Source organism: Apteryx rowi, unplaced genomic scaffold, assembly GCF_003343035.1.
Source record: "Apteryx rowi isolate R43461 unplaced genomic scaffold, aptRow1 scaffold_159, whole genome shotgun sequence".
In the NCBI taxonomy this organism is placed as follows: domain Eukaryota; kingdom Metazoa; phylum Chordata; class Aves; order Apterygiformes; family Apterygidae; genus Apteryx; species Apteryx rowi.
The window spans coordinates 252109-262901 of record NW_020447852.1 but is presented as its reverse complement, the minus strand read 5'-3'; the positions used below and the strand labels follow the sequence as shown (position 1 = coordinate 262901).

The following is a 10793-nucleotide window of genomic DNA, read 5'->3' as shown; positions in this document are numbered from 1 at the left end:
AAAACCATTCCTGGAAAACAGTAAAGCTTTCTTTTAATGTTTTAATTGTTTTGAAGTGTCCTATTAGCCAATTTTGCAGGGTTAAATGGATTTAAAAAATAAATAAATAAAAAAACTGACACAGCATTTTGCAGCAAGTTATTTCAAAGCACTGTAAGCCCTTAGAAATTAAACCTCACAACATCCCTGTAAGCTTTAGATTTTACAAGCAGGGAAGCTTGCATCAAAAGGTTAAGTGGCTTGCCAAGATCATATATGGACTCGGTGTTGACTCCTGTTATGATCACAATGCATCACACTCCTTGTTTTGTACAGAATTATTATGACTATATTAATATTGTTCCATTTTTGTTTTAGTGTTAGATGTCTGGAAAGAAACCCCCCTACAAGACAGGATGCTTCTGTGCAGAACAGTCTGATGTATTGCTAAACTTTTTGTGTAGAACAGGCTGACCTACTATTAACCTTTTCCACATTTAACCCATAACTGTGAGTTTTAACAGTCTAAACCTGCATGGCTTCTCAGTTACTTCGATCACAAAATGGAAGTGCTACATTACTCTGAAAGTGGAAAGTAAGGCTGAAGTAGCAACGAGCACCAGCTGCATTAACAGAGAAGCCTGATTCTACAGATCACAGGCTATTCCCTTATTTTACTCTTCTGGGTTTTTCCCTTTTGTGTTGCTTTTACTTGGCTTTASGTTTTGCCTAACAGGTTGACAGTGTTCCCAGCCACCTGTTCCCAAGGGACTTGTCTTGCCCTCATACCAGCAGGTGTCACTTTGAGGGAGGTGGAATATCCTTGCTGCCAAGCTCAGGCTGGAGTCCCTGCCAGGGGGATTGCCCGGAAAGCCCGGCTCCCTCTTCTCCCTGCCGGGGCAGAAGTCGGTGCCAGCACATTGAGCACTCCCATTTCTGTGGTTCTCTACACACACCATCTCTCTTCTTTGCCAAGATACGAAAAGCTGCCTCATCAGCTGCCCTGAGCACCAGGCTACTAGGCAGCTGATTTAACTCTTTACTAGGTACTTCCTGTCCCTTTAAGAACAATATTATTGTTTAATAATGGTATATTTCTGTAAAAGAGCAAAAACACCTCTCTGTGTGAAAAAGTTTAAATATATAAAAACACTTCATAAAAATATTTATTAAAAAAAAATCAAAATGCCCCTTGAGCCTGTAAAAGTTGCCTGTAAAGCTCTGCTACTGGAGTTATCTGAAACACAGTCTTTCTGGCTCTTTTCTGCCCTGACCAGTAAGGTTTTAAGATGAGCAATAGTAATGCCATTCATCTTGCAGCTTGTCCCTCTCCCCCTCCCTTTTTTCTTCTTCTTTGTTTGTTTCCAATATGACAGTTCATGTCCCAATGTCAACGGTTTTCTCTGGAGGTGTCATTTGTCTTTGTTTTTAACGGAGTTCTGCGTGACCTGATTTTGAGGCCTTCTTACAGAGCGAGCTTGAGGTCTGATTGGTAACACTAGCAACACCAGGATGCTTAAGATGTGCATGTGAAAATACATAGACCTAGAAAGAAAATAAGAAAGACAAAATTATGCTCCTGTTGATAATAACACAAATGTTAGGAATTGTACAACCTCAATAATCCAGTGCAGAATGCAGTGCTAAGGGGTAAATGCAGAAAGTAAGAACCTGACCTAGAAATGACCAAAATACACTCCTGAATTGCACACATCCTATAGATGTGACATGTGCTAGCATCAGTGAAAACGTTGCCATGGATGTGAATGAGGTAAGGAATTATCTGGCAAACTCCAGAATCCACCCCTCTTCTCCTGCACCCAAAATCTGGGAGCTCAGATAAACCCACAGAAATCAACACTGGACTTAGTCAGCTCATCTCTCTTTCAACATTAAAGATTATAAAATGATACATTCTGAGGAAACCTTTTTTATTTTTAGGACATAAAGCATGTACAAGTAGAAAACAAACAAATGAAAAATGACACCAAGCAACTGAATGAGAAAGAAAAAAATCCATTCCAAATATGGAGATCTGAAATAAATCAAAACATTCAACTTCTTAGTGAGGGAGGTCAGTTAATGACAATTACAAAAGGGCCTTGTTTTTAAAGGCAGCTATTCAGAGATACCTTTATCTGATATTTTATTGAATATCAAACATTTTTATTTCTAATAACTTGGTATGCACAGGATTGAAAAGAAACTAAATATACTAAGACCAGCCATATGAGCCTGGGGCAGCTTGGAGAGGACTCAGTTTGGGAGCAGTAGAATCCAGCTCCTAAACACAGAGATGCACCTTTGGACAGCCTCATCTACACTTCTCACCACAGATCTTAATAACCTTGTAAGGTGTTTAAGACCACAGTTAGGTGTGCAGTGCTCCAAAAATTCATGGGTTGGTCCAAAGGCCTACAATTTCCTTGCTTTCCTTGCTTCCTTCCCTAAATTCAGGTATTAACTATGTTCTGAGTCACTAGGGCAAAAAGTATTAAGGTATCAACCCAGCTTGAGGCAGAGATGGAAAATCACTTTCCTTGTTCAGAGCTTTGGTAAAGGCAACACTTCTCCCTTCGTGGACACTGGCATATTAATAGCAAGCTCTTTATACATACTTATTTCTGCAGTTCTGAGGTTAGCAATGTAATCTCACAGAATGACATACTAACATTTAATACAGGGAATGGCCTTTTGTAGCAAAAAGGCACCAAATTTTACTAACTGGGAAAATCCACGAAAAGAGTTTAATATTTTAGGCTTTTCTCTCCCTTTTTGTTCTGTTTGCTACTTCTGTCTTAAAAGACAGTATCTAGGAAAGCATGTTACCAAAGAAAGATTTAGGGTTGTTTTCATATGGTAAGTTTTCACTGTGTTGAAATCAAATGTTTTAAGAAAAGGTCAACATTTAAAGCCCTTCAAAGAGACTTACTCACAGCGCCTATCCTGACTACCAGTTTTGTGTCTCTTATTTTAAAGTAATGAAATGTCTCTCTTCTCAACCAAAACCTGCTATTCTACATTTGACAAAGTTTACTGTAGAATGAAAGAAAAGAAAAGCTATTTAGTCCAGCCTCCCTTTCCAAATTATTTTGTCCTTTATTCAATATACTCTGCAATACCAGTGCTTTCTTAGGGATCTATGAAAATATTCACATCCAAAAAGGAAAACGTATGGATTCCAGTAAGCAATGCTCTGTCAGGTATGCTCCTTGTCTCCTGCTGATAAATTCATATCTCCTCTTCTATGCATTCTGCAGCTGGGAATGGTTTTTTTTTTGACTGAGTTCTTTCTATTGTCAGCCAACATTATTTTTAACCTCTCCAGCCTTGGCTACTCTTAACGGTTCAGACTTGAGTGTTTTGAAAAAGGAAACTGAATATGTGAAAAATCAGATTATATGAGAATATAGAAAGACTGAGAAATAAAAGAGAAGTGTTCTGCTTTGGCACTAATAGCTCATCAAGTTACAGGAGTGCAAAAAATCACTCCTTACTTTATTAAATATCCTGTTTGAATTCCTTTCAAATTATGATGAAATGCCAATTGCCTTTTAGAGTTGTTTGGCTTATTTAACAAAAGCCTGTGCTTGTCTGAAGTATAGTAGTTAAGAAGAGAGAACTTACTTGTAAAACTTAATTGTGGGCTCAACAGCCAGCATAACAAAAGGTGCAACAGTATAGCAAACAGCCAGTTGAGTGACAACCCAGGTAACAATATCATAGGCTACCTTGAGAGGCGTTGGTGCAAGGAAGTAATGTCTGCAATTGTTTCTTATCTGCAGGTCAAGGAAAAGTAAACAGAAAATGGTACAAGTTAATTTCTTAGGTAAAGTCACGCAGGCACCCTGTGGTGTATCTATTACACCCTCCATTTATCATCAACATTGGTACTACAGAAAACTCCATACACCAGTTAGAAAGCACTGGCAGTAGGGAGGAAGACAGAAGTCTATTGATTGACATATCTAAAATCCCACAATCAATCAGTGGTAAACAGAGAAGAACGTCCCATTTTCCTCTGTCATAGTCACCAGAGCAGACTGGTGACTTTGGACAGATCTTTGGACAATATCTTTGGGAGAGGGAGGTCTTCATGATTGATCTCCCTCTGTCCCTTTTTTGGTTACTGATTCTCAATTGTGAAACAAAATTACTTTAAATAAACAAGTACGTGTTTATATGTGCAAGCATGTTCAGTTATCTATAGAGGTTGGTTTGGCTTTTTGTCTATGCAATGGACCTTCATACCTGAGAGGCAAAGCACACATTAAGGTGGCATGCTCAGCAGCCTACCCTAGCCATAGGGGCTAATGATGATCACTAGTTTAATTCGCCTTTCAAACTGACCTGGTATTTATCCATAGTTAAAGACAACAGTGGTACTTCCCAGCCCTGCATAACTGGCTGGTTCAGCCTGAAAGGTCGGCAGTGATAAATCTAACCATGGTGAAATGTGAAATCTGTTCTGTCTTTGGTAACTGTGCCCAAGATCAGGCTCATATATGCAGAGCCTGGTGGCTCAGTCAACTGCATCCACGTGAACAGAGTTCAGGATTGAGCTAATGCTCAGTCCATGACTGAGTTTTCCTCTCTTGAGAGTGACACTAGGCTCAGAGCCGATTACAAGCCAGCATACAGGCAACATGGACTAGCAGAAGTCTAGACTCAAGCATAAGCTTGAGTCCCAAGCTAATTTGGTTGCATAGACATAGCCAATAGTATTACCAAACCATACCTAACTGTATGCTCAAAACCAACATTTTCCTAGAGATCCAGGGACAGCATTGCAGCACATGCAGAATCAGTGCTGGCTGCAACTGGTGGGGGTACCTTGTAACCAGTATTAAAACAGAGCAGAGCTTCTGTGAACATCATTCCTGCAAAGGCGTGTAAGAGGACTCACAGCAGGGACAAGTCAGTCGAGTGTGTCAGAGGGGTCCCTGCAGGAGATAGTGGGATAGTATCTAATGCAGGCCTGGGAAGAGAACAATGCGAGGTACGTACTGCTCTGGCTGCAAGCGTGATAAGGATTCCAGTGAGGAATGTAAAATAATATCCAGGATAGATACCATGCCACAGGGCTGACAGGATAAACGTTAAAGCTGTAGGGTACCAGGGAGCTCTGTCATAGCAAACTCTGCAAAGAAGAAAACAAAACAAGAAAGAAGCAGCTGAATATGACTGAGCAACGGTTACTGCACTTCAAATCCTTCTCAGTTTTTAAGGCCTTATGCCGCTTTCTTAAAGGCTTCATCTTGCCTCAGTTACAGATCAGGGCGTGAGGCATCCTCTCTTCATTTACATGAGGGTCAATGGAAAGAGTAAATGTACTTTTATGCATTGAGTGTTCAAAGAGCCCCTGTACAAATGTTACCCGTGCTCATGGAATTTAAATAAACAAAAAGGCAAAGAGGCGGACAGACTTCTCATTCACCTTTGTAGTGACAATGTTTTTCTCCATCTGGAATTGTGCTCCACTCTTCAATACTCTATCACCCCACCCTTCACTGGTGAATTCAGGTATTTTTTAGGCACTGCTATTTTACAGATGCTGTGCACAACAGAGAGTGCCTTTAGTATTGCAAAGTAGTGGATTCCTGCTAACTTTTAGCAGCCCAAAATTGTACTCCAAAGATGTAAAGTGAATGATACCAGTTCAAGAACACCCTGACAGGTCCACTTGACTATCTGAGTTTTAACTGAAATGCAGTGTTCCAAAGAAATGAGTCAAGATAACTCATTTCTTCCCAGGAACATTATTTGAATCATGAAGAGTAGTAGAAATTGATTTCTAAGATGTATGTATTTAACAGTAAAAATAATTCTCATAACCACAATAAACATGTGCCTGAGTTTCAGACACCACATTAACTTACTTTACACTGAGCTTTAGTCATGCCAAGAAGTGCATTTATAAATAATAAGATACAGTGCAATCTACAAAATTTGGACTCAACAGTTATATGAGCATTAACGGACCCTCTCACTGCTTTGGGAAGTCTCTTTTCCACATCCTAAACTGGGACTCTCCAACAAGTGTCATGCGATAACCCCAACTGGACTACACTGAGGCTCTGGACAAAAATCTGAACATCCTTCCCTTTCTAACCAAGCTGGATCTCAGCGATGCGGTCAGGCTGCCCTCCAGCAGCAATACACAGGGGAAACCCAACAGAGGATGAATAGCCACTGAAACAGTACAGCAAGGATAATAGAGGCCAACAGCAGCAGCCTGAAAGATGCCATCAGAATGCTATTCCTTTTTATTTTGGAAGAGTTGAACAGTTCATTTATGGTCTTGCTGCTCATATATAAAGTGTGAAAATTGTACATTTGCAGCAATAAAACTTTATAGCACCAAATACCATTGTAGTACACCAACTGTCATAAACCCGGGGAATGAAGAAAGAACATGAGGCTATGCATGGATGACTTTCACCAGCCAGTGTTTTTCCAGGCCATCTAGAGTTTTTGGATCTCACAAGCAAACTACCATTTCATTACTCTTACCGTTTTAGCCAGGCAGCTGTCTGAATGTTCCAGTTTTCAATGTACATTTTAAAACTTGTCGCAGTCTAAGAGAGAAGAAATTCACATGAAATGTTAGCTTTGTAACCTGTAAAATAATACTCGCATTTTAAATCAGAGAGGTGACACATGCAACTTATTCACTATAGTAGCTAACTATTGTGAAAACTGTGTCAACACAGTCCATAATTACACTAATACAGTTTGGGAGGGACACTAATCAGGTTGTGCTCACCACTAACACTTGGCGCTTGCTGTAAAATCTCACTTCGCTTTGTAAAATTAAACAAAATGTTTGGTTATTTTTCACATCATGGGAAATCCAGAAAGCTTTCTTTGTTTTAAATGTTTGTCCTTTCCTACAGTTCACAAACAGTTTCATTTTCGGAAGAGATACCCTGCCATCCATTACACAGTCTGGACTTCCCTAGAGTGCTGTTAAAACAAAGYGTTATAAAAACTAAAAGAAACACATTATTATTTGGAGAAGGAAGGAGGAGATTGGAAAACATGGACAAAACATGTTAGGACAAAATTTAGAATGCAATTCTCAGCTCGTTAGACACCTTGCGAAACTGAAATGGGCACTAGGGTACTGGGAGAACTAACTATCCTTCCCTGCAGCCTCAGTTCCCCTAGTCCTGGTCAACTCCACCTCTGGCCGTTCCCTGTCCACCTTCCTCCTTGTTCCTTGCTTGCTGACAGAAACCTCCAAGGACTTCTTCAGCAAGTAGGGATAAATAACTGGTGTCCACCAATTCAGCGAAAACACGATGTTTTGCCACATTTGCTGATGACAAGGGCATGCTGATGAGAAGGTGCCAAGGTGTCCAAGGGGAATATCCAGATATTTTTGCACTTCTGTGCAGAATCCTGAAGATTAGCACTATCAGCTTCTGTGGTTAAAGAGTTAAAACAATTGGCAATTCCCAGTGCAGTACTGCCACATTTTAATTGCATTACTGCACCAAAAGAAGCCAAGGAAAGCACAATTTCTCTTCCAAACAATATTGTCACTCTCTTCTGGCCTCTTTTAACTTCTCCCGTTACATTACCAAGAAAGAAGGCAGTCTTTGGCTGTCAAAATACACACGCTGCCAAGGTTTTCTTCAAGCTCTCCATATGCATTTGGCCTCCTGTCACACTTTAAGTACCTTCACAATTCCTGCCATGTGCTTATATTCACTTGACCACTATGGACTGGATCAGTTTGTGGCCACATTTAGCACTCAGCTCAAGTGCTTGGTTCTTAAGCATTTTTACACACGAAAGTGGCTATTCCTGCTTAAAAGGTACTGTATAACAGCACTTAAACTTTAACTCCCAGGATGGTGGACGGTGCATAAAGGGACAGTCAAAGGCTTACAGGAAGTAATGGTCTCTTCTTATTATTGCACATACAGAAAAATCCATGGAGAGTCTTTTTTTTCTCCTGCTCACTCAGATGCTCTCCAGGATAAGACCAGGAAATTGGGAAAACTCCAGTACAACATCACACCTGACAAGGATTTTGAGGTCAGTTTGGCCCCTCTGTTTTACGCCCCTGGAAAACAATTTCACCACCATGATCCCTGTTGCCCATATGACCAGTAAAGGAAAAAGGTTTCAACAGGGCCTACAGTTCAGTGGGCAGAGAGGAGCAAAGGATCCTGCTTTCCTCTGCTCAGCTTGAGCAAAGAGCACTGCATGCACCTGACTTTCCTCCTTGGAATAGGAATTGTCTCAGCCCATCTAGTTAGGAATTGTCTCCTGCCCAGAAACTGAATTAGGTCCTGATTCAAGATCTCAGGATGATATCTGGGGCACTGCCTTTCTCGCTGAGTATAAAGCATTTCTGTGCTGTGTACTCTGTACCACGCAAGGAGAGACATGTACTGAGGATTAAAGTAGAAAACAGAAAAAGCATGTTGACAAAGAAAGAGTGTATAATGATTCTTCCAGCTTTTGCATCTTCCAACATTTTCCAACTCTGAATTACAGCAGCTCTTGCATTTTAGAGAAGAGCTATCAGAGCACATTTGTTTAGTCACAGATCATTCAGCAATACAGCAGTCAACTTGTTGTTTTCATCTGTTTTTCCTTTTAAAATCATAACTACAGAATTACAGGGGGAAGTTCCTCCTATTTCTACTGAAAAGAAGTCTTTAGAAAGAGCAATCCCAGACTTGCAAATATTTTCACATCCCACTGGCATTCAGAAAATATTCTTGGGGGCAAACAAATAACTGAATTGGCCATCTTTTGCGTTAAAGAAACAAACATAAATAGTTTACAGAAGACTAATGGATGTTAAAAGCATGTTGCAGTCACAAGGAACATGTGTGACAGATGTTTTGAGAAACCATGTGGTTTGCTGGATAGAGCCCTCTATCAGCAGCCATCTAAACTCCATGTGGCTCTGCCAATTCTCATGCAGGCTGCTCAGGCACTGTTACCTCTTCCTTGCTTTTCTCCACCTAGAACAGACAGTCTAGTTGTGCGCACTCAGAAACTCAGCTCTTCCATATGTTTATGCAATTCCTACCCATGATGGCCTCTTTCCCACCCCTGCATCTCAATCAGGGTACAAAAATTAAGATCGTTAGAAGTAAATATATTGAAGACACACAGATGGTGAAGAATCATAGTTACAAGCAATTTATTGACCTACTGAACTCAGGCACAATCTACGATAATTGACTGCTCATTTATTAAACATCTGATTAATCATTTATTAGCCCTCTATAAACTATTTCAAATGCAACCTGAATATAGAGTATGACCAAGTCAGTGTGACAGATGCTATTTATCTGCCCAGTAGATAAAATACAAAATCTCTCCAAGTTAAAGAGAGGCAGCCTGGTGGCACAGACTTATCTTTCCTTCCAGCAAAGCTTCTCCTCATTATCATGCCCATTTTTCTATAATTACACCAACACTGTCATTCCTTTAACTCACCTCAATGTTCCAGATATTTAAATTGGATAACAGGTCCCAATGGAAAATGCCTCTCTCATCTACTCCACTGAATCCATAACCAGCTGCATTGTTGACCGCATCTGCTGCAATATCAAAGCAAAACTGGTCAAATCAGACTGCTGGAGGAGCCATATTTTCTTACGAGTCTGTACAGCACTAAACACACATTCAAACCACCATTATAGCAATTAACATCCTTGCTTTCAGAGGGACTTCTTGTTAGCAAAGGGGCATTGCTCTAAGGCAGTACAAGAGAGTCGTTTCCTCAAGAAAAAAAAACAGCTACTCTGTGGGCAGAAGATATAAAATAATAAAATAAAATAATAAAACAACAGTGAAAGGAAATAACTTTTCTTACCATTTTCCCATTATCATCTATTTGAGACAGATGTATAAGAGTTGTCATAAAATGAATTACTATTTTCCTCAAAAGGGTACCTGAGATGTCACAGTATTTTCCAGAATTCAGCAATACTGTAGTGTCTCAAAGACATGTTTACCATTTCTGTTAAGACTTCCAACACAGCTGTTCTAATTAAGATTTTTATTCATGCTTTCACAGACAGAGCCTTTTGCTTATCTTGTTGCTCAGTGCCTCACTAAAATACCTGGCCATCTCTGCAAATCAAATATTGAGTAGCCCCAATTACAGACTTAACTACTTTAAGTGCAAACAAAAGCTTGGGTAGTGGTAGGCATTTTCACATGCTGCGGTCCCTCTCGTGTTCTGCTGCAGTGAAGCACAGGACAACACCACCGGCTAAAGTTCTTGCTCTTTCCCAGGGTGCAAGTTGGCTATTTCCCTTCTCAGCCTTGCCTGGGAGTCATCTGATCCCTGGGTCTGGACTGTGAAGTTCCTGCTTTCAGTGTGCCCCTGCCAGAAATCCTCTCTATGTACTAAGAAAACAGGAGGGATTCATTATCTCTGGGTCATTAGATGCAGCAAACACTAAGGATACTGGAAGAAAGAGGAAAACAAAAATACAGATCAGGCTTTTCCTTCTAGATCATTTACAAAATACAAGCCTGATTAAGCTAAGCTTTAAAAAACTCAACATTTCTTTCCTGAGAATGAAAACCAACTTTGCTTTATAAGTGCTATGAATATAGGCACTGGGAAGAGAGCCTAACCTAAAAGCAATGGCAGTAACATTAGGAGAAAAAAAAAAAGAAAAGAAAAGCAGCAGCCTTCTCTAACCTAAAACTTTCCCTTTATTTTCCACTTTACTAACAAGCTAGATTTCTAGATTTTATTGAGGGAAATAAACGTTTCCAAGTTCTAATTCTCTCCCTGTTTAAAAAAAACCCTGTCTGATATTGTATTT

General features: G+C 40.0%; 1 protein-coding gene across 3 annotated transcripts in view; it reads right to left on the bottom strand.

Moving 5' to 3' along the window:
• Window positions 1-6: 6 nt before the first annotated feature.
• MBOAT1 (membrane bound O-acyltransferase domain containing 1) overlaps window positions 7-10793 on the bottom strand; it is a 57635-nt gene continuing 46848 nt past the window's right edge. For 2 of the 3 annotated variants that reach the window (XM_026059543.1, XM_026059545.1), the window contains 5 exons: window positions 9448-9551; window positions 6493-6557; window positions 4987-5119; window positions 3607-3758; window positions 7-1524 (listed from right to left, as the gene is read on the bottom strand). In XM_026059543.1, the coding sequence (XP_025915328.1) occupies window positions 1392-1524; window positions 3607-3758; window positions 4987-5119; window positions 6493-6557; window positions 9448-9551 (587 nt within the window). In that variant the 3' untranslated portion in view covers window positions 7-1391. The remainder of the gene's footprint in view (window positions 1525-3606; window positions 3759-4986; window positions 5120-6492; window positions 6558-9447; window positions 9552-10793) is intronic. The other variant, XM_026059544.1, reaches the window with a different exon arrangement.